At 35.2% G+C, this 24527-nt stretch overlaps 2 protein-coding genes and 1 long non-coding RNA gene across 3 annotated transcripts; 1 reads left to right on the top strand and 2 right to left on the bottom strand.

The window, feature by feature from the left end:
• Positions 1 to 225: 225 nt before the first annotated feature.
• LOC128556845 (uncharacterized) lies at positions 226 to 3984 on the bottom strand. The gene is made up of 3 exons (XR_008370866.1): positions 3696 to 3984; positions 3254 to 3528; positions 226 to 2698 (listed from the first exon to the last, which is right to left on the bottom strand). It is a non-coding gene; the product is annotated as an uncharacterized LOC128556845 (long non-coding RNA).
• Positions 3985 to 6130: 2146 nt separating this feature from the next.
• Positions 6131 to 10142, bottom strand: LOC123543576 (complement C1q tumor necrosis factor-related protein 3-like). The gene is made up of 4 exons (XM_045329645.2): positions 9966 to 10142; positions 9309 to 9443; positions 6751 to 7094; positions 6131 to 6278 (listed from the first exon to the last, which is right to left on the bottom strand). Exons 1-4 carry the CDS (start codon positions 10081 to 10083, stop codon positions 6168 to 6170), a joined length of 708 nt encoding a protein of 235 aa, XP_045185580.2. The 5' UTR covers positions 10084 to 10142; the 3' UTR covers positions 6131 to 6167.
• Positions 10143 to 12565: 2423 nt separating this feature from the next.
• LOC123523955 (complement C1q-like protein 4) lies at positions 12566 to 15601 on the top strand. The gene is made up of 3 exons (XM_053537030.1): positions 12566 to 12680; positions 13373 to 13459; positions 15141 to 15601. Exons 1-3 carry the CDS (start codon positions 12566 to 12568, stop codon positions 15599 to 15601), a joined length of 663 nt encoding a protein of 220 aa, XP_053393005.1.
• Positions 15602 to 24527: the final 8926 nt, after the last annotated feature.

Below are 24527 nucleotides of genomic sequence, written 5' to 3'. Positions count from 1 at the left end.
GTTCTTCTCATTTTCGTCGTGTTATCTCCGGCATGTCTGTTTGGAGCCATTTTATGCAAATAAATAATTTAAAAAGTAAAATACAAACACCTATTTCTGACAGTTATTTGTTTTTTATCTGAATCATACTTCTTGTAGAATTTATATTTAATTCCAATGATTCAACAGTCTTGCAATACACCATTTTACAATTAATTAAGGCAATTGGAGGTTGCATCAGTCATTAACAATTTTCTCAACATACATCGACACATGTCCAAGATATATATGATATTAGAAAATTAAAGTCTAACTTAGAAAAAGTATTTTGTTCCGGAACATAAAACTACAAGGAGTGTTAAAAACAAGTGCTCTCATTTCTTCGTGTATCATCAAAAATGAATGTAACTGCTACATAATGTAGATTAGGGAATAATGAATTGATGTTACAAAATTATATTTTTTTGATAAATAATAAAAAATGTTAATCCCTTTGGCAACATCATGTGACGCCATCCGACCCGATTTTATCTCTTTTTCTATTTTACATGTACCAACAGATTACTTGCCACTTACCTTTTTTTCAAGATACCTATTCTTAAATTCGGTGAATATGAATGTGAAGTATAAGCGTGACGACAGTAACGTCAAATTGTGAATGTGACATCATAAAAATGTTTGACAGGCATATTGTGTTGGTCATCACATGAAAATCAGTGGTGAACGGAGACATGAGTTAACATTTTATGTTTTAAATCGAAAATCAAAGAAAGAGACAAATGCTATGCTGCAATAGGTTTAAGGTACAATGCCCTGAAGAAAACAAAATTTTATTAATGGAACAGGATGTTTAAAAGTGGTCAGGAGAATATTTCTAACGACTCGTAGTACAGGCATGAAAAATAACGTTCAGTCATGTTTTATAAATTAAATAACTCCTTGATACGGTATTACAGTTCAGTGTCCAATTTCATTAATACGGCAGGAGTATCTTAACTGTAACAGTAATTTAACAGTAATTTATTCATTTTAACGAAGGTGTAGAAAATGCCTTTAATGGCAATCAACATTGAACCAATGGTATTCAGGAATTGTATTGATTAAATGTGTGTGATATGACAGCGGCATAATGACATTGGACCGCCTTTGAAGTAGTGACGTTGCCTAGGAGATAAAATATTATTAAATATTCGCATTAAATATGTTCATATCCGCCAATGGTTCAAATTTTAGCAAAATGGAACCAGAAATAAAGATATTACAGCACTTTTTCGCGAGTCACTTCCATCTTCTTCAAAGTTTTCATTCACTTACATCCTTTCATTCTCTGCCAAACCTGCTTCATGAAATCACCGTCCACACAACTCCTCACCACATCCAAACCAGAGTATTCCATTTGTTTTGTCATCAACAGACCCATGTACACCGCACACATCACAAACACACATACTGGCCATTAAAACCACAGTGACATTTGCGCCGACATCTTTTCCTTTCTTTCTTTCATGACTTTCTTCTGCTTTCCCCTTCTTTCCTTTTAACTTCAATTCCCTTTCTTCCTCTCTCCTATTCCTCTTGAATCGTCTCTCCTCTATCATTTGTTTCTCCTGGTTAATGTCCTGTCTTTCTTCCTCTGTTCAATCTCATCTATTCTTTTTCTTTTCAGTCTGTGTTTTTTTCCCTGTAATTTTTATTCCTGACCTGACAGAACTGAAGTTCCATAATACCCTAATTATAAATCCGATTCGTATTTCGCCTCTGTCCGAACTACTTTCTGTATCATTCTTGACATGGTTAATGAAAAGGTACTTGAATCACAGAAGCTTATAGTCATAACTGGCGAAAGCTATAACGAAAATTTGGTACGTATGACAAAAATATAAATAGTCAGGTTATACTACAAGTCTGATAAATGTCATATATAATTATGTATATAAAGTGTAAATTAAAACTTCAGCTGTTTGAGCATTTACTCGCCGCTAATCAAGCGGCCCCAAGCAACAACCATCTTTTCTCGCTGCGTGGCTGTACGGGGGATGGCAACAGAATATTGGCGAGCCTAGGTGGTACGAGTCCCCGTTTCACTGGTGGCTCTGTTAAGTGACCACATTTTTCACATGTTTGAACTTGTCCGTCGTTTTCTTGCAAAATTAGAAAACAAAGTGACTGATGCAAGGAGAGGTTAAAACTTGCGTGTGACAAGTTAATATTTGTTTGTTGGGTGTTAACACTAAACGCAGTTGAGGTACTGACTTCGTAGTTGAGGAACAGACAGATGTTGTCCATCCGCGCATTCAGCCCAGACACGGGCTGATACCTGGGTAGAAACACCAAACATCTATAAGCCAGACAGCTTTCTTGACAGATGAACTAGACATTAATAATTCCACAAAAGATTAATAGCAGAGTGGTTCAAAGTAGCGCCCTTAAAAACACGGTTAGAGTCTCCTTTTAAACTATAACTGTCATTGTTATTGTACGTTTTTAAATCCTATCTTCGCAAGGAGGATCAAATGAGGGACGTATGTTTAGCTAATGGATTGTGTGGACATATGCCTGTCACAGCGAATGCATCCTAAATCGATGCTGGTGTCGCCTTCTGAATAGCGTGCTTCAGAACAACTGGACATTTTGCTTTGCCATTAGTTACTCCTGCACCGTCGAATCCCAGCTTTACCGTCAATGCAGCAGCAATAGTAACAAACGAACGATAATTTGTCTAAAATTTGAAAAAGTCACAACAAAGTAATAAACAACATACATGTACCAAAAGATTTAATGGAAGATTTCAATCTTATCGAGAAAAAGTCGTGCAATATTTAAAACTTATTCTATGAAAGCTATTGAATAAAATCTGGAAAGAAGATCCCTCGGAAGCACCGAGAACAAGGCAAACAGTGAAAATTGCAGATTCGGTTTGATCGAGTCTGTTCATGAGCAGTAATGGAAAATGCAACACTGCCCACGCCCCCTAGCACCGGCTTAAGCAGTATTCAATCTTCAAATCTAAATGAATTGAAATCAATGATCCCGAAAAAAAGCTTATGTTCACTCCTCAATATGCCAACATTATAGATGGTATCGAAAGCAATTGATGTGGTTCTTTTATATTACGGCATGGACGGGATTTGAAACCGAAGTTTGCAGGTGAGAATATCTGGTACATTTGCGGTTCATCGTACTAATGAAATAATTTAAGGAAATCATATTTAAGAAGCAGTGAAAGAAAAAATAAATTTAACGAATTATGATAAACTAAATTAATTTTACATACTTTAACATCAAGAGGCTGCAGAATATGAGTGGTGTGTCCTGGAAGTCCAACCAACACTACATCATTTGCAATGGCTGCTTCCACTACATCCCCACTGATACGTGCGTCGAAGTTGTCCGTTAGAAGTACGACTGGTCGCTCCCGACCACAGTATGGTACAAACGTTTATGTGAGCCGGCGTTGGAACTTGTGCGTGTCCATGTTACCGTTTTACTAATTGCAAATCCCTAGGAGTCTGGTATGCCATCACTGCATTTCCGGTGCGGAAGTGAACCCTATGTTTTCAAGTACGCTAATTAGTGTTAAGATGTGCGTTACATTTTGTATCAATTAACATGTTTTAGTTATATTTACAAGAAATACTGAATAACAATTTGAATTATTTTAGAACAGTCTATTGAATACCAATATTCAATAAATAAAATCATACCTAGAATATTACCATAGTTGGTAAGAATCTTCCATCCTCTCTGACACAGATGTGCTGTGATGTGGTCTGCTTTGGTCACAAGCCTGAGAAAAACATGCCCTCCTTTAGGTCCAGTTACCTTTGATATTTCCTTCCAGAGAACCCCGTTTCGTTACAGTTGAAAATCGAAATTAAACAATGTTGACTCATTATATGCATACAGAAATTAAAAAACAATACATTTTAAAATAAAGCAAGATTTAGTAACGGTAGGATTAAAGCATACGATGTACCTGAGATGATCTGTCCTTGACACCGTATTTAAATATTATAAAATGGTGTCCAGAAGGGTGAAGAAATCGTCCGTCACTTTTTATTTGACATTTTCTTGGTTTCTGGTTTTCTTTCCGACAGTTCTTGATGGATGCCTTTGGATGAATTTCTTAATTCTGTTTAAAGTGTGTTTTGCGCCCTGATACATTTTCAGCTAAAATACTAATTATCATTTTAGTAGTCAAATTAACACGATAATTAGAACTTTACTCCCAGACTTTTTTTATTCATGCCTACATATTTTATAACACTTGACTCCTCTAGATATCAGATTTGCGAATACATTACCATGTATCGAAATATTTGACTATTTGACCGATGCATTAGAGTTAAAGGTACCAAACTCAAACAAATTAAACAAATGTGTGTTTTACTTTTAGAAAATGCTTACGATTGTCTTCATTTCTATAAAAGAAAACTGTAAAATAAAACAAGTTAGGTATACATAGCTATATTCATCACGGATTTTTTACATACATAACTTCCAACAAATGCTTGGATATAGGACCTTGGCATCTGTCTGGTAATTTGAAAGTCCTTGTTTGCCATGTACAGCAAATACCTTATCAGGCATGTCTCTCCTCGGCTGTGATCTGCCACTCCTGACCTTTCTCAACCGTCTTAAAGCGGCCACGATACGGTCTCTTAGCGCAGATTTTTGGAACCTCCTTATGAGCCTTTCCAGTGTTCAGTCTTTTTTGGCGAGCAGTGGAAATGGCACTTCTCATATCTTCCTCTTTATATTTCTTAGTGGACATTGTTTGAAAAATTAACAATCAGACAGAATAATATAGGTATTAGATTAGCACCAAAAGCAGCTTTGAAATATAATGAGACCGGCGAAGTACATTGTAGCAATACAAAGGGAACCTGCCGTGCAAGGTAATTAATATATCAATTGTGCTCGTTGTCTCCCTTTGATTGGAAAAATGCGCGGTAGCTTCTATTACTTTTGTCGACCTGATTCTAAGATATTGTAGATTTTCTTTAACTGCATAATTAACATATGCAAAGTAATTCTATAAAAAATATATTAATTCATGTCATCTGTATTCGCTTGGATTTGAAGCCCACTTGATACCTCAAAAGTCAACAAAATATTGTGCATGCGCTGCGCAATTTCCATGCCCCGATGGGACGTAAGGTTGTTTTGTCAACATAAGTAAGGTATCTTTATGTCATTTAATGTTTTCACTAACCTGTCAACAAGTGTGTTTTCCAAGTAAGCAAAAAAGTCCGTATAGTGGCTGCCAAGTATAATACTCAAGCATGATTGTTACTTTGATAAGTTTTACTGTGTGCAAATGCATGTTATTCAAGTACTATGTATATTTGAACAATCTAATCCGTAACCCGACTCTATTTTGCAAGGTCTAGATTAAAACAATATATCATTCTTAAGGTCTTTGAGAGAGGCCGTAAGGTCTTTCTGAATGATTAATTCAGTTAGATTGAATAATGTGAATTTTAAGGCCAAAAATGTATTTTTTCTCCATTTTGTAAATTAAACAAAATCAAATTTCTTAAATGTTTCCAAATTTACATGAAAATGTTACTCTAATGCTATCTTAGATATTTGCATGTTTTGTTTTAGTTTAACATCATTTATATATTGTACGGCGACTTTTCAACATTGGTTGTACTGCCCCTCTAGTCATCACGGGCAGGTAGAAGCATCAGCCTTCCATAAGCCAGTCGGATGGTTTTCACACATTAAAGAATTCTGCAACCAAAGCGTGGTTTTTAGCCCACAGCGGTGACAGGCAAGTGATTCGAAGTCAGCGACTTTAACCATTCGGTTCGGTCACAGAAATCCCTCATCCTGCAAGTTTTGTAGCAGTCTATTCAAATATGAGGTAACAATATAGATTTTCCTATAATAAATGGCATCAAAGTAACTTCAATTTACAGTATAATTTGTAAATTATATCAGGCATTCAATGTATCAATCGATGGTTTACATTCAGATCAAGCATATTGACGTTCAGCTCATATATATAAGGTCATTGAAAAATACAAAGAAAAACTTATACTTTTGGTATTGACTTAGCTTACCAATAGGGAAATTATGCCAAACAACACCACAGAAAACGTTTGCTAATATGAGACATGTTTTCAAAGTAGAAGCAAAACAGTTTTGTGTTATATATACGACTAGCTTTTTTTTCAAATTCATGACATTTGCCAAAGTAGGTATCCTGAAAATGACGTATATCTTGAACCTCCCAATCCAAGGTCACTGTTGTCCATTGTTCGCACCCAAACTTGGTCCCCTCTGGTCAACTGAAAATTTGAATACTAAATACTGTTATGGATAAATAACTTATACATGTAACTGTCAGTAGAAATATTTCTTTTAAATTCGTATTAGCTAGGTAAGTATCATGACATGCAAAAGTTTTGCAGCCGACTATTTTGAAAATATGGTTGATAATTTACATTACTTGTATTCCTGATATATAGGGTACTTTATTTTTTTCTGAATTATACGGATATGTGTATTGTGCTGTCACGTATTGCAAATGCGAATCGTTAAATGCATGAGAAAAACAGATAATAAGTAATAAAAATGCGATACGACTATTATCACAGAAAAGCTGTTTTGAAGACAAAATCTCAGGATTTTTAGGTATTTTATCAGGAGTCAACTCTAAGTAAAGGATGTAAAACTCTTTCATGGCGGAGATTTAGACCAGGAGATAAGCGCATAGCCTGGTATATGTCTACCGTCTCTGAAAGAGCAAATGATTTTTACCTTCGCAATTATTGTGTTAGCTCCTTGGTCTCTGTAAGAAGCCTCTGCATGCGCAAACACTCGTGCAAGGACATCGTGGTTTCTCATGATTTCTCCATGGATCATGACACCGCCATGGCCACCGTGAGCCATATGGTCTAACATTGAACAGGACAGCAGGTACAAACCAGTGTGTGGAGCAACAAATATCCCGGTATCGTTGTTATAGCCGCCTCCAAATTCCGTAAGTATTGTTTCAAACTTTATCGCCGTGCTAGGTTTGGTGTGTTCAATAAAACTGGGATCAATCACGGCCGAGAAGGCAACTGGACCTTCGCTATCGAGTACGAATCTCCTCTGGATACCTTCAAATGGACAACACAAATAACAGTTTAATGACAATGATTGAATCTTGGCACACATACCCTTTACAACAAGTGCTATACTTCAGATTTTAGTTTGTTTACTAGTATAATACTAGTAATAAACTAATAATTCAATTTGTAGTGAGGAAAGTATCTTAAAAATTGAGGAAAATAAGCTAAGAGTTCTAAATAGTACTGAAATAACGACCTATATATTTCTTAGTTTTCATTCTATTACCTGTTACCAAAATAAGTAAAAAACCTAATCATACATAAAGGATTGTAATACTATTGTTTATTATGAATTGATATTTAGGTAAATATTACACAATGCCTGCTGACTGTTACAATTTACTCACTGACACTCCCATTGTGCTTACTGGTATAGTAATCATGCATGCTGGCACCTTTAACACGCTTGTTGACAATGATACCACGCTTGTTGACAATGATACCATGCTTGCTGACAATGATACCATGCGTGCTAGAAGTTACAACTTCTTTGCTGCTTAGACCCTGATGTCTATATCATAATTTCATTTGGCAAAATGACAGACAGTGTCGTGTACCGTATTGGAATATTTCAACATGCTATCGTTATACTGGTTAATCTGTAATGCATCCAAGAACAAAATTCACGAAGTGATCAACCAGTAAGGAAAATGTAATCAGGCACTAGGCAAAATAGGAGTAAGCATAATGTCATTTCAAAAGTATATGTCGCATTTTCATAACAGGGGGCGCTATGTTCAGGTGGTCGTGTTTTTCCGTACTTTGAATAATTATTTGCCGGAAAGATTATCGAGGATATCCGAATATGTATAGATATCTAACAATAGTTATTTCCCCTTTTTGCAAATCGCCATTTGTCTTAACTTTATTTATTTTTAATGTTGCATTTATTTACAAGTGACGTGTTATATAAATTGAAGACTTACAGTTTGAATTTCCTGAAATCAAATTAAACTGGCTGTTAAGGACAGAATTTTGCAGATTGCTAATAATGTGTCAAACTGTCATTTTGAACATGTAGAATATGAACTTGAGTCACTGATGACTGTTTTGACACTTAGCCAAGAGCTAATTAAAATCCGTTATAGGCCGGATATTCCCGTTACCTTTCGTGAAAACTACGAACTTGCGCCCCCTCGTATCAAAATGTGACGTGCAATGTTGCTCTTTGCATTATGCTTACTTTCAACTTGCTTAGTGGCTGATTGCATCATATTGTGTGGTCACATCGTGTATTTTCTTCTGTGAGCATTATGACTGTGCAATGTTGCTTATATACAGTCCCGGCATGTTGTAATATTCCAATACAGTACACGGCACTGTCATTTTGCCAAATGAAATTATGGTATAGACATCAGGGTCTAAGCAGCAAAGAAGTTGTAACTTCCAGCACGCATGGTATCATTGTCAGCAAGCATGGTATCATTGTCAACAAGCGTGGTATCATTGTCAACAAGCGTGTTAAAGGTGCCAGCGAGTAAATTGTAACAGTCAGCAGGCATTGTGTAATATTTACCTAAATATCATTCCATAGTTTATGATGTGCCTCTCAAATCTTTTAAAATTGTTAGGAAGATAAAATGTGTATATTTATTGCTTAACCGTATATTTGATAATTGCTTTCCCATGTATTTGCCACAAGTTTAAATACTGATTAACGTAGAAAGGAAATATTGAATCCATTGCTTTTTTATAAACGCTCTGTATATGAGCTAATATGGAATATTTAAAGTAGTGATTTTCAAACTATATCATTATACACAACATCTATTTAGAAAGCTGTTTTTTAATATAAACAAATAAAGCCTCGTGGAACTTTAAGTCATCCATCCATTAATCAGACAGATAAAATCTGAAAAGTAGATCCCTTGGAAGCACCAAGAACAAGGGAAACAGTGAAAATTGCAGACTCGGTTTGATTGAATCTGTTCTTGAGAAGTTATGGAAACTGCAATTCTGCCTACGCCCCTAGAACCGGCTTAAGCAGGATTCAATCTTCAAATCTAAATGAGTTAAAATCAATGATCCCGAAGGACAAGAAAATATAACAACACTGAGATGAAGTCGGGGCGACATTTTACGGCCGCCACACAGCGCTTAACACCCGCCGTTGTGAAATAAATAAAATCTGAAAAGTAGATCCCTCGGAAGCACCGAGAACAAGGCATATATAGATTACATATATAGGAGCTGAAAGATTACTCAGCGCGTTTCTGGTCTCCAGCTGTTTTATTGTTGCTTTCTGTGCATTCATCCTTGTCAGAAACTCTTCATTCTGGGCTTTCAGATATCCGATGAGCGCTTCTTGTTCATTGTTGATTTTCTCTTGCTTTAGAACTGTAAACGATATACAAAATGTACAAACGTACACACTTATTTTCTTAATGATAACAATATCAATCCTATTGTAACTGTAACGAAACTTGGAAAAACGGAAAAGTATGAACATAATAAAAATATCAAATATGATTCTAGCTTGTGTTTTTACACAAATTTTACCCCATCATAACAAATATGTGCAAAATAGCTTCAACACAACTCAAAAAATTATGCTGCTACAACAGCAGGGAGGCAGTCAACTTTTATCCTAAAGATTTAAAAGGTACCATGATGTGGCTTTTGCGCATTGCACATTGTCTTCCTTTAAATTTGATTATCAGATAAGTTTTGACAAATTATTGAAAAAAAAATGAAGTAACAACTTTTGACCCTTTTGTATCACCTTCAGCTATGACATATGTACATGGGTTTTGATAGCTACACATTTTCTGATTGAGACATTTGAATAAAATATTTTATATATATTGGACATGTACATTAAATGCGTAAATTGTGTCAAAAAGCTCACGAGAAACATACCTTTGTCCTCTAGCAGAGACAATCTATGGATTATTGTAGAAACTGTTTCATCTTCAGCCTGAATGCAACTGCAGATACCGAGACTAACAAACGCAACCTCAACCAGTAATGTATACATTGTTGATGTAAGGTGCTACATGTATTAGGTGGTGTTTTGACGGCTCAAGATAAGACCGTTTAAACTAGGTTATCAGCTATATGAAATGATTGACACTTCAAAACCAGACTAACTAGGGGAAGTTTTGACTTCTGACATGTCGACTTTTTTCTTTTTAGATATAATAGCATCTCTTTACACTATTAAATATTGACAATGTGAAAATGCCTGAAAATATCAATAGGCTTTTTGCAAAATGCCTAATTGCTTTTAAATCTAAAACATCAATGACTATGCACTAAATTTATTGTAGTGTAATTACAAGTTGAAGCTTTCGGCAATGAAATTTAGTGAAATTGCGACATAACGATATGAACAACCTTTCATTAATTTAAGTGCAAAGTATTTAACTTGCAAAACTACATTTTAATGATATGCGACTAAAAGTCTGTTATTCATAAGCAGTGTATTTAGAAACAAGATACAAGATACACATTATAAATAGTAAAAGTACGTATGAAGCTTCAAAACCGCAGTAAACACGAAGTTTAGAACACTAATTTACTTTTAAATGCAAGATTAAATATATATATTTATATTTATATTATAATAAAAAGTTGACATACTTATAACCTGTCTACCCAATTTGTTATGTCATAAGAAGCAGAAGGTGATGCAGATTCTGAAATTAGTAGCATAAAACCTTTTTCGCCCTTACTTTTTACTCGGGACAAAAACCAAAACGATTAATATTGCTATAATGATATAATCATTATGATAGAAATAACAATGTTACGCGTATCATCTCAGCATTTTTGACTAGTTCCTTATGCATGAAACTATACAAATTATTAATTAAGCAACGCACACTTGGCAAATGAACAAAAACACTTTTTCTGTCCACTTCCTGGAAAAAAGTAAGATTAAGGTGTTGTCGCGAACCTAGAAGAGCTTGAACCTACAACCCCAGGATCGAAAGGCAAACACCTTTACATTGACCCCGTTTCAAGGTTTTTAATCAATCACTAGCCAAAATTAACTCCATGTGATCTCCAGTAGGGACTATCTTTTAATGCCGGGCAAAAGAACACATTGGAACTGCAACCAGTGAAATAGGAACCTTGACACATTAGTTCCGCGCACACGATACTAGGGGAAAAAGACAACATTTTCCCGACAAGATATAAATTACGTACTGTAACAATGTAATATAATAACAGTTACATTAATGTAACTACAATTATACTGATGTCTAGAAGTCTTATTCTGTATAAAGGTATTAGACACAATAATTCTTTTAATTCAGTACCAAAGACATGATGTTGGCGTTGTATGCTGAATTGACAGAAATGGTTGATGTCGCAACAATTTAAAACTGTAACATGTTTTCAGCATGAACCAACATGTTTATGAAAAAAAAGGCTTTTTAATGTTGTGTAGTAACAGAGCACTAAATATGTGTACATTTTGTAATTAGGTATCTGGCATACTGACAATCCGTTGGCGAAGCAATACATGATAGTTTGATGCTAATATGAAAATTACATTTAACAGGTACGAATAAAGAGTGCTGCTATATATACATTTAATCTTCTGTTTCATATGAAAGGCTTGTTACACTTAAAAGCTAATTTACGCACAGTGTATGGATTACTAGGTACGCAGGATAGAACTCATTCTACGCACTCCTACGTTTTTTCAGCGTTGTTAGCACAATTACACGTTGCACGGTGACGTGTCCACCTACAATACAGTATTTGGTGCCTTAAATGAAACGTGAACTAGTGCTTCCCCATTCTTCCATCTACGCTTTTACATAAAAAATCATATTACAATCGATCGAAATAATAAACAGCAGAACCATGTTTTAATTATCCAAACAATACTAGTCAGTTACACGCTGCGTGGATAATTCACTCGGACAAGACTCGTGAAATTCTTTCGCAGGTGTAGGCTCTATACTCTGCGTATTGTTTATATAATTTTTATGTTAAATTATGTTTATGCTAGATATTATTTCCAGAATAAACGTAGCTACCTATGGTTCGCCCTCAAAATTGGGAATGCAGTAGTAACATGGATTCTGTTAATTTAATGTTTGTTGTTGCAGCAGTAATAGAATAAAGAATGTTGTTACTGCTATTAAAACCTAAAACCAGCAAAACTGCAAGTACTACTTCAGTGCAAACTTCCGGTGATCCGTACGTTTATGCTACTTCAAACTGTATACATTGTATAGATGTTACATTCTTACTAAAAGCTTTGATATTTTACAGCTTTGTAATTACTGACATTTTATACATTCGCAATGTTTAACTGCTGTAATTTCTGTAACTGCTGGCAGTTCTAGCAGTTAACTGCTGTAACTGCTGGCAGTTCTATCAGTTAACTGCTACAACTGCCAGCAGTTCTAGCAGTTAACTGTTGTAACTGCTAGCAGTTCTAGCAGTTAACTGCTGTAACTGCTGCAACTGCTAACTGCCAACTTCCTGCTGGTTTAATCATGGGTCTTGTATATATTATCCTTCTGGCATGCTGTACAAGTTGCTATGCGGCATTGGATCTTGAAACATTCCGAAATCTCGTTCTGGACAGACAGAAAAACCTTGAAGGAAGAGGTAATCAATACTACCATCTACACGTGTAGTTGATATGTCGTTGTGTATCGATCGGTCTTTTGCGTCAACCATGTTTGTACTTTAAGTCAAACTATTACATATTGCAATTATTCAGATGGAAAGATAACCCTTCGTATATACGTTACTTCTATAACTGCAGATGGTTCTAGAGTGTAGATTAGTTTCATCGCTGTCTGTGTGGATATGTAATGTATTTATTTTTCTTTATTATATAAGCTACAGATAAAAGATTTGCATCTTTCTACAGATCACCAAGGGCAGTAGGAATCCTTCTAATTTCGATTTTTCGATTCAGCAGATATTGTTGAAAGTTTTAGATGTATTGACTCAAAAGTAATTTGTTTGTAAAATTTTTGGCTCATGAAAATTATCATCTTTTCTCTTGATGTAAGTTATTTTCGGTCCATGACAAATGTATATAGCATAACTACCCGACAGTCATTTCCAAAATTTAGTACATGTGTTATGACATATCCAAATTCTTTTTCTCTTTTCTTTATTGGTTGTGTTGTAAGATAACACACTTGTTACTGTAAATATTTGAGAGATATTTTTAATTTTAGAAGGGACGTTTTTCAGAACTCAGATCATGCTAGGGCATCGTACTGCTACAGAATTAGCATTAGGCAAATCAAAGACATTCAAACGATTATAAAACTGACTTTTTTCAGTTGCTGAACAGAATGACCTGATAACATCCCAGCAGTCCGTTATAGTGGCATTACTGAAAACAGTCTTGACCCAAGAAGAATATAAAGGTACATGTATAATTTTTCGAAAGATAAAATCTTGAAATTTGTAAATTCATATTACAAAATTTGGACACATTACTAAATATATGATAACTTCTTTGTTAGTCTTCTTTGTTTCAACATGTGACAACGGTCTGTCTACCCACCCAGTTTTCCTAGTATCTTTACCAGAACTGACTTGTTCGCCGCAAGAAACGAAACCACATATTTCTTCGTCACGGAAGGAACTAGCCCGCGACCTCTTGATAACATGTTATTAGTCCCCTACTGGTTAAAAACCAGTTTCGGGGACTATAGGAATGCGCTTTTCCGTCCGTTATACTGTCATCCTGTCATTCCGTCCGTCCGCAATTTCGTGTCCGGTTCACAACTCTGTCATTCATCAAGGGATTTTAATATTACCCCCATGATAAGACGACGTGTCATGCGCAAAACCTGGACCTCTAGCTCAAAGGTCAAGGTCACAATTGGAGGTCAAAGTCAACAGGGTTTTTTTTTCTGTTCGGTTCATAACTCTGCCATCCATGAAGTGATTTTAATATTACTTGGCACAAATGTACCCCATAATAATACAATGTGCCATGCACAACTTTTCGATCCCTAGCTCAAGGTCACATTTAGCAGGCAAATGTAAACATGGCATGAACAGGGTTCGTTTCGTGTCTGGACTAGCAATGTGTCATCCATCAATTAATTACAATATTACTTGGCATAACTGTTCCCAATGATGATACGACATTGTCATGCGCAACACACAGGACCCTAGCTTAAAGGTCAAGGTCACATTTGGGAGATCAAAGGTCAATAGGGTTTTTTCCTGTCCGGTCTGTAACTTTGTCATGCAAAACAGGATTTAAATATCAGTTGGCACAAATGTTCCCCTGGATGACATAACATGTCATGCGCAAAACCCGGACCCTTAGCTGAAAGGTCAATGTCACACTTGGAAGTCAAAAGCTAAAAGGGTTTTTTTCCTGTTAAGTCTGTAACTCAATAATTCTTAATGGGATTTTAATATAACTTGGCACAAATGTACCCCATGATAAGACGATGTGTCATGCTTAACACCCAGACCCCTAACTCAAAGCGGTCACACTTGGAGGTTAAAGGTCGATAGAGTTTTTTTTCTTGTATAACTTTGTCAAACTTCAAATTCTCCTTTATACATAGAGGGATTTTGATGTAACTTGGCAAAAATGTTCACCACCAGGAGGCACCCTTGTTGTAAGAATTACTTCGGAATCCCTTTGTTTTTATTATAAATATCTTATATTGTAATTTTTTTATTACTGGCCTTAGGGAAAAATCGAGTTCACCTTTCTGTGGTTCAACATGCAGGTAATATACAATTGTACAATTATTTGGTGTATTTTGACCTAACTCTACCTGGTAAGGAGTGTTGTGTTATAACATATTGTATATATAGTACAATATTGTTTATACATCATGACAGATATCTAATCATTATGTTATACTGCAGTAGAGAAAATTAGGTGCCTTCCAGTAGGGGACTTTGTATTGCATGGCAATACTTCATTCACTTGTTCTACCTACTGAGCTAACCGGCTGTGTTAAAAATGATAACAACAAATTTTTGTAATCTGAAACAGAAGATAGATATCTAGTGGGAAAAAGCTACATTCAAAGAACGAACTAACGCGACTTAAATTACCTTTCTTTTCTACAGATATCATAAAACGCCAAAGTCGTTTTGTTCTGGACAGTGGCGAAGGTCCAGTTGCATTCACAGCTGCAATCAGTCCGAAAGCTGTGGACCACGTGGGTGCTAACGCAACTATAACGTTCGAGACTGTTATTACTAATATTGGAGGCGGTTACAACAACATTACTGGGGTTTTCGTCGCTCCTTTATCTGGGCTTTATATGTTTAGCTGTTCTCTACTGGACGCTGTAGAAGGTAAACATGGAACCGATAAGCTGCACGCAGAAATTGTGCAAAACGACAAGGTCCTCGCAAGGGTGTTTGCACATGCTGACAACCATAACAGAGATCAAGGTGCACAGACGATCTTTGTGCAGGTAAACCAAGGTGACCGTATCTTTATCAGAAGTGTGGACAACGACGACCTCGGTCTTGGTGGTGATTTGTACTCTACATTCTCCGGATATCTGTTGATGCAATTGTGATTCTTATGTTTTGTATAGCTGATGCATGTAAGAATAAATAAATCAATCAGGATAATGTGTCAGTTTAGCAAAATATCATACTTAAGTAGTATCAGTGAACTAATTTTATTCTAAGAAAATATTTACAGTTTTGTTACTGAAAGATAATTGCCGAATTCCCCGAAATATTATTTGATAAACGTGCTTATATCTGATTAGTATTGTATCTACATGTACAAAGATAATGTAATAACAAAAATTTCTGTTAGCATATATTCGTACCTGTACTTTATGCTTGAAAAAGGGAATAAATGTAGAAATGTACCATGACTATTGTTCGAAAATGATAATCTGGTATTGTTCATGTATATATTTTAATGTGTGTGATGTAATTACGTACTTTAAAGACCCACCACAATCTAGTGACCTATTTTTCTCCCACTCTTCATAAAAATACAGATATTATGCAGCTAATTACAACGTGACAGGTGGAAAATTTAGGTCATTCCCATTTGTTTTTCACAATTGTATCTGCTAATTTATTCAGTCAGCCTCTTTTCAGTATTGTTTTAAAAACAAAATAAATAGTTATCTCAACCTGAAGAAACAAATTATGGTCTAATCTTTACTAAATACATCAAATCCTGTCAGTTCATACTTCTACATTAATTTTATACAATGTCTAGACATTAAACATATTGTCTTGGCCTAGTATATGCCACAGTGAATTTGTTACAAGAAACTTGTATTTCTAAGTCTCTTATACGAATCGTGTAAAATTCTGCCTTTGCGACCAGTGTAGATCATGATCATCCTGATTATCCGTGCAGTCTGATCAAGATCTGTACTGTTCGCTATTCAGACAGTATCTATTTGGTAAGCACCCATTTTAACAGTTAAAAGAATCTGTTCGACCCTCCAGTCGTACCCAAAAACTTTTAACATGGAGTAAGATTATATTTAGTTCAAAGAAATAGGTGAAGCAGCTTAAATTTTGACCGTTTTACAAACCATCTAAGAGGTAAGACCCTATTTGCATCTATCGCAAATTAATAGAAGGTACAGAACACTTCTTTTTAAAATCCATCACGTTTCCAAACTTCAAAACAACAATAATATTAAAGTACTAGCCGTTTCCATCCACTACACAAATTTATATTTGATGCGGAAAATTTGTCTGATCTTTAACGACATGTAGATAAGAATACATGTCGATTCCAAATCCCTTAACGCATTTATTATAGTCTGGTGGTTTTAGCCCCTAAAAATAAGTTTATGAGGGCCGGAATGTTAATGCTTGGAGACAAAGACTTTATTAAAGTTTAAACATACGCGGTTCATCTGGGTGCTGTCACAAGGTATATATACAGAACAAAATAGCTAACCTCCATTTGCTAATTTTCCAATATCTTTGAAATTTCTGTAAATACACTTTTGAAATTTAATATACTTTTAAACCAAAGTGTTGTTAAAACATAATAAAATTTCAAAAATATTAAGTGGCGCAAACATATAATTTTATTAAATTTACTAACTCACCCCATTTGTAAAAGTCCCGAAAAACACATAAAAGCTGTGTTTTAGTAAACAAATGAATACCATATGTAAGAATACGAACTCTTCATATTAATATATTTTTTTTCTAGCGAATGGTTGAAAATGACACGAATGATGAATGCTCTTTTTAGAAAAGGCACTTTAACGAAGTTATTTTATTATCTTTGCAAAATACGTTTTCGTTTTTAGTATGCACATATACATAGTAAACATTTTTGTTTACCTTTTGTGACCTGTCAAAAATGGGTTGAAATCGTAAAATGAATGAATATTATATCTGAAGACGTGTTTTGATTTTGTTGAAAGTTCGGCATTTTATCAATAACGTATTGTTCCAAATACACACTACATTTCAAGAAGTATTTTGTAATTTTTATGAAGATATTGGCAAACAAATATGGGGGCACTTAGCTATTCTGTTCAGTATATATTGGTAATATACAATTTTAGAAAAGATTTATTTTACAGATTAAAATCGTCCCAGTAAATTTTTAATACTTGCATACATATTATCATGAAATACTGTTGAGGTTCACCTTCTGGCCGGACAAGTTGTAAAGTTTTAAATGTTTCCTTTCGTTGCTTTATTTTAGTTTGGGGTGAGACTACTTAACTAAATATCTCTGATTTCTCGTTAAGATAATTTCCTTCATTTAACTAATGCAGTCAGTTTGATCATATATATAATTCTCAGTTTAAATGTCACAAATATATGTCAAAGGTCGTAGAAAGTACTATAAGGTATAAATAAACATGGTCATATTGCCTACTGAAAAGATGCATAACCTTGCATATATTATTTCATTCTAAGATTATAAATCGTCATGTATCATCATGTATCCGAAATAAGGCTTTAACACAAATAAACGCATTTTCTGTAGAGAGATTCAGTATATAGGCTTGTTTAGTTATGTTAGCTATATAAACTGGAATACATTTACCCCACAGAATAGTAACGGTTTCAATGTACAATTTGTTGTATAACCTTCTATTGCATTTAACGGAAGATATTTCTTAAAGTGGAACATACAAAAACGTTCATTATCAAGAGCTTTGTTGGCTTAAAATAACAAAAAGGGTATAAACTGGTATAGAAAGTTTCCTGCACAATCCTCTCATTATGTGAAATCAAATGTCAACTTGATACCTTGAACAGATTTTACTCATGTCTAGAACAAGCATAATTTGATATAATAAAAGAATGTGGTTTGTTGGTATACACTTCTTTAAATTGTTCTCTTAGGAAACAATCCCTTAAACCATTTCCTGGAAAATCTTTTAAAATGTATTGAAAGGGGATATTTTAAAAGTGACTAACTGTGGACTAGTAAGAGTTATGTTTCTCTTTTCCAGTAAATGTATCTATCCCTGTATGCAGTTTTTACAAACTTCCTTTCCCATTTGTAATGTTCAGGTAAAAAAAAATCGATAAAGGGAGATAAATGGAAAAAGTAAGCATGATGGCAACACTTCCTCTTAATGTACCTTGTCATAATGTGAAAAAATCCCTAAGTTGTTCCGTCTTATGAAGTTAGCAGAATAGCAGCATAGCGCAATGAGTTCATATAAATTTTGGAACTATTTAACTGCGTTCCTATATGAAAACTCATCTAGGTTATCGGTATATAACACAACATTTACTTGTGTTAATATAAAAATTTTTAAAAACGTAAAGTTTCTAAAGTTTTATAGTTGGTAGTAGACGAAAGTCCCAACCTGGAATAGATGGAACAACTTATTTCCAGCGGAGTCCACGGCAAGTGTCATATTTACCTCTTTACCTCGTCAGTTTCCAGTCTAGGCCGAAACTGCTGGAAACAGTACCAGCACTGAACACTAGCCGGGATATCATCCGCGACCTGGAATCGAACCCGGACCGCTGGTGTTGTAGCCCAGTCAGCTAACCACTGCACCACTGACTCCCTATCAATTGAGACTTTTAAAGAACAAATGACATAATCTAATTAACATATGTACCAATAAGCTGCATTTGGCGAAAGATTGCACTTTAAAGTAATTTATTCAAAGAATTATTCAAAAGTCATATAGAAATGCCTGCGAACTAAGCACTGAAACTAAATGCTCATTTTGTAACTTTGGAAAGTTTGTCAGTCTGAAGTGTAACGTAGATTTTGGTGAAATATACTGGACGTCACTGAAAAGTTAACACTCAGATATACCTCTTTATTTTTATACAGTATCGACGTCACCTTTTCATGGACTGTGCACGGTCTATCACTCACAGACCCCTGTCTGATTATGTCTCCTTACCACTTTCATGACTGTCAGGTGAGTGAGTGATTGAGTTGGGTTTTACGGCGAATCGACACAAAATAGTCATATATCGCCGAGAAGAAGCCATATTGCGAACGCCAACTGTAAAGCATAAACATTTATGTAAAATGTACCTAAAATCATCCACGTAAAAATGTAAAGCATATCTAAATGCAGTTATGTAAAATGTATATATCGTATGTGTTAAAATATCAGCTGCAAATATAATAATATTGCAAAAGATGTAAATAAAAATATGAAATGTTAGATTATTTGATAAATTCCTATCTGCTTTAAAAACGATAAAATATTTCCGACAGAAACGTTGTCAAATAACTCTTTCATTGACTGTACGTCATAAGATGTACTGCCTTGTGTAGCAAAGTCCACACAGTCGATCAAAATATGTTTAATAGTTAGCGGTGTTTGACATGGTACACATTCGGGTTGATCTTCTTTATTCAAAAGATAAGAATGAGTCAAACGGGTATGACCTATTCGACAGCGAGAAAGAACAACTTCCTCCTTGCGAACAGATCTGTTCCCTTCGAGCCATTACCCAAGAGTAGGTTTGATATCATGAAGTTTATTGAATGAAGCATTGTTCAATGACGATTGCCATTTAGATAAAATGTATTTATTTGTATTAGGCCTAAAATCGGTATGTGGTTATTTCAAATTTTCACGAAATTTAAGTCCGGCGTCAACCATGCCAATGGCCTGATGACGTTGAGCGTCCCTCGAATGTGGCATTCTTAGCAAAGATATTCTGGTTTTGAACGCTTTTCTCTTAGTCTGCCCGCTAACTTTCAAGTGAGATGAATAATTTGCGATAAAAGTTGCGTACATGTCGACTTTTCTCGAAAAAGTTATTTTGCACGTGCAGCCCGTGACTCAAATTGAGTTCATCGAGTTTGATAAATCTTTGCACCAATGACTACTCAGTTGGGTCCAAAACATCGTCGTGTTATGCCTTTAACACAGTACAATGCGATTTTTAAAATATGACGGTCAATAGGGTGGTAACTTTTCAGTGACGCTAAACAAAGCATGATATACTCAGTGGTAAACAGTTATCGTTCAAAGTTTAGTAAATTGTGGGAGGGGGCATTTTATTCATCACAATTATGTAAAAGCGACTTGTAATAAGAACTCACATATATAAAAGAAATCAAATTATACACGTGTTATGTAGTGCATTTTTTCAAAAGCAAATATATTAAGTATCGGTACATACGTTATCTCGAAAGCATGCTGAAATAAAACAAGAGCACCGCTTGCGGGTGCAGACGCTCATCTGATTTTTTGGTCTACTGTATGTATAATAGAAATATTGTCATACCCATGATTTTTTAAGTCCAAAAGGGGTCGTTATTCTTGAAAAAAAAGCACAGTGCAGTTACTGTACTTGCTGTGCAGAGGCAGCTTTGAATGGCGAATAACTGCTCTAATTTTTAGCTCAAGGTGAGCTTTTGTGATCGCCCTGTGTCCGTCGTCCGTCGTCAACAATGTGACTGTTAACACTCTAGAGGTCACAATTTTGGCCTAATCTTAATGAAACTTAGTCAGAATGTTACCCTCATAAAAATCTTGGACGAGTTCGATATTGGGTCATCTGGGGTCAAAAACTAGATCACCAGGTCAAATCAAAGGAAAAGCTTGTTAAGACTCTAGAGGTCACAGTTTTGGCCCAATCTTAATGAAAATTGGTCAGAATGTTACCCTCAATAAAATCTTGGAAGAGTTCGATATTGGATCATCTGGGGTCATAAACTAGATCACCGGGTCAAATCAAAGGAAAAGATTGTTAACAATCTAGAGGTCACAATTTTGGCCCAATCTTAATGAAACTTGGTCAAAATGTTGCCCTCAATAAAATGTTTGATGAGTTTGAAAGTGGGTTATCTGGGGTCAAAAACTAGGTCACCAGGTCAAATCAAAGAAAAAGCAAGTTAACACTCTAGAGGCCACATTTATGACCATATCTTAATGAAACTTAGTCAGAATGTTAACCTTGATGATCTTTAGGCCAGTAGGTCAGGTGAGCGATACAGGGTTCAAATCTGGGTCAGGTGGGATCAGAAACTAGGTCACCGGGTCAAATCAAAGGAAAAGCTTGTTAACATTCTAGAGGCCACATTTATGACTCTATCTTCATGAAACTTAGTCAGAATGTTAATCTTAATGATCTTTAGGTCAAGTTCGAATCTGGATCAGGTGGGGTCAAAAACTAGGTCACCGGGTCAAATCAAAGGAAAAGATTGTTAACACTGTAGAGGCCACATTTATGGATGTATCTTCATGAAACTTGGTCAGAATATTACTCATGATGATTTGAAAGTCCAGTTTGAATCTGGGTCATATAGGATCAAAAACTAGGTCACCAGGTCAAATCAAAGGAAAAGCTAGTTAACACTCTAAAGGCCACTTTTATGACCATATCTTAATGAAACTTGGTCAGAATATTAATCTTGATGATCTATAGGTTATGTTCAAATCTGGGTCAGGTGGGGTCAAAAACTAGGTCACCGGGTCAAATCAAAGGAAAAGCTTGTTAACACTATAGAGGTCACATTTATGACTGTATCTTCATGAAACTTAGTCAGAATGTTAATCTTGATGATCTATAGTTTGAATCTGGGTCATGTGGAGTTAACACTCTAGAGGCCACATTTATGATTGTATCTTCATTAAACTTAGTCAGAATGTTAATCTTGATGATCTTTAGGTCAAGTTCAAATCTGGGTCATATGGGGTCAAAAACTAGGTCACCAGGTCAAATCAGAGGAAAAGTAAGTTAACACTTTAGAGGCCACATTTATGACCATATCTTAATGAAACTATCTTGATGATCTTTAGGCCAATAGGTCAGGTGAGCGATACAGGGCCTTCATGGCCCTCTTGTTAAAGTAATAGCTTTGACAGTTGAGGAGAAAAATTGACTTAAACCCAACTTAACCATGAAATCTAATATTTTCTAAGTCCAAATAGGGTCGTAATTCTTGCAAAAAGGATGGAGTTATGTTTCATGCTTTACAGAGTCAGCTTTTGATGGTTAACACTTGTTGCAAGTTTTAAAGTAACAGCTTTGATAGTTTAGGAGAAAAGCTGACCTAAACACAAAACTTAAACAAGAAATCTGATATTTGCTAAGTCCAACAGGGGCCATAATTCTTGCAAAATGCAGGATTGAGATATGTTTCTTGCTTTACAGAGTCAGCTTTTGAAGGTGAACAAGTGTTACAAGTTTAAAAGTGAAAGCTTTGATAGTGTTGGAGAAAATTTGACCTAACCATAAAACTTAACCGAGACATCTGATATTTTTCTAGTACAAAAGGGGCCTAATTCTTGCAAAAAGCAGGATGGAGTTATGTTTCTTGATGCGCAGTGTCAGTTATTAATTATAAACAAGTGTTGCAAATTTTAAAGTAATAGCTTTGATAGTTTAGGAGAAAAACTGACCTAAACATAAACGTTAACCAGGCAACGCTGACGCCAACGACGATCAAGTGATCTTTAAAAAAAATCTCAGATGAACTAAAAGGGTACCCCATATTCTATAACAATGCTTAAGATATTTGTGATCAATTATATACAAAATATGCAGACACAGGGAATACACAACTATCATAGATCATTTGTTGTGCTGTAAATAATATATATAGATGATAACGTAAGTGTCAAGGAGCTGAGGTGTGTTTTAATAAGTACATAATACAGTAAATATTAATCTTTCTGTCTATTGAGTGTAACCATCTGCTGATGATGTGTTTTCTATATAATTGAACAATCCCTTTATACCGTAGTCACACATACGGCGCAGATAGCTACGTCTAGCCACGGATAGAAACGTAGTGATCCGTATCGATCCGTACCTCAGCCGTACGGATAATACGGATTACTTCTTTAAGATACGGCTCAGGTACGGATCGATATGGATGACTACGTTTCTATCCGTGGTTAGACGTGGATATCCGCGCCGTATGTGTGACTGGGGTATTAGCATGTAGGTTACCACAGACCTTTGACAAAAGCTTTGTAACGATCAACTGAAGCCAGTAAAGTAATTACTATTTATACCACTGAATAGAAAGTAATGTCATTTAGTGTTTAACGATATGGTTTAGACAACTAAATTCTATAAAGAAAGATAATAAAAATAATGAGCGAGATTGACTCATAATTTTACAAACTTCAGTTTCTTTTAATGGCATTTATCATTGTGTAAAATTTCAACCAAATTACAATTTTATAGCATGACCTTTTGACCCCTCTAATTTACACAAAACATTATTATATATTTTGGAGACAGCTTTCAAAGTAACCGTGAAAGTTACGCATAATAACCATAATGTTGATTAACTTAAAGCCTAAACCATTTCTGTTGTAAAATGTGACGCTGCATATTACGTATATACGAAGACATAAAATATTTAACTAAACAGCACTGACTTCGACATTGGGAAAACAAACTTTTAATATCCATGTGCGACATGGATTGCACACATTGCTATACTAGAAGTGCATGCAAAAATTAATTCATCGCACTTAATACATTGCCAGGAAATTTGATTGCATGAACGACAGACCTATTCACGTCTTTTAATATGGATCTCCATAAAAGGCTTATGTCTCGCTGTTTCATTTTTCAGCTTGAACATTTCGGCTTGCATGGTTCCAATACTTTAAAAGCTTTAGGTATTGTTTAATCATCCCTTGGATATGGTGCCTGCTTTTTAATATTTCTTTTGGCAGTTTCTGTGTTATGCAGGTTCCATAACCTCACATCCCGTCTCTTAATTCCAGTTTGTTTAAATCTGCCTATTGATTTCTCGCTTAGGGCAAAGCCATTACCTTATTTGGGAACGATACAACGCTTTGATGGAATTGCACCCTGTGCATCATTGAAAGTTCCATGTGCACCGCCGAATTAATACATCTGCGCATATCTTTTAATCATATTCTGGTACTTGTAACATGTACAAATAAGTTCTGTTCAACCAGGGGCTAGAGGTCGTGGACGGTAGCTTTCATTTCAATCTGACTAAAGTACTTGATCTTCTAAACGAAGATCTGAGAACGACCCATTCACATTCGTCTTCTGTATATTTTGGAT

This window comes from Mercenaria mercenaria, chromosome 1 (assembly GCF_021730395.1).
Source record: "Mercenaria mercenaria strain notata chromosome 1, MADL_Memer_1, whole genome shotgun sequence".
NCBI lineage: Eukaryota > Metazoa > Mollusca > Bivalvia > Venerida > Veneridae > Mercenaria > Mercenaria mercenaria.
The sequence above is the reverse complement of the archived record's forward strand: the minus strand, read 5'-3'. Positions and strand labels throughout refer to the sequence as shown.

What these genes read in the sequence shown, in the direction of transcription:
- LOC123543576 (XM_045329645.2), bottom strand. Translation starts at nt 10,083, where the DNA reads ATGTATACATTACTGGTTGAGGTTGCGTTTGTTAGTCTCGGTATCTGC. An exon ending in GTCTCTGCTAGAGGACAAAG is followed by an intron (nt 9,444 to 9,965) that starts GTATGTTTCTCG and finishes TATCGTTTACAG; the next exon opens with TTCTAAAGCAAGAGAAAATC. An exon ending in GGAGACCAGAAACGCGCTGA is followed by an intron (nt 7,095 to 9,308) that starts GTAATCTTTCAG and finishes GTCCATTTGAAG; the next exon opens with GTATCCAGAGGAGATTCGTA.
- LOC123523955 (XM_053537030.1), top strand. Translation starts at nt 12,566, where the DNA reads ATGGGTCTTGTATATATTATCCTTCTGGCATGCTGTACAAGTTGCTAT. An exon ending in GAAAAACCTTGAAGGAAGAG is followed by an intron (nt 12,681 to 13,372) that starts GTAATCAATACT and finishes GACTTTTTTCAG; the next exon opens with TTGCTGAACAGAATGACCTG. An exon ending in GACCCAAGAAGAATATAAAG is followed by an intron (nt 13,460 to 15,140) that starts GTACATGTATAA and finishes TCTTTTCTACAG; the next exon opens with ATATCATAAAACGCCAAAGT.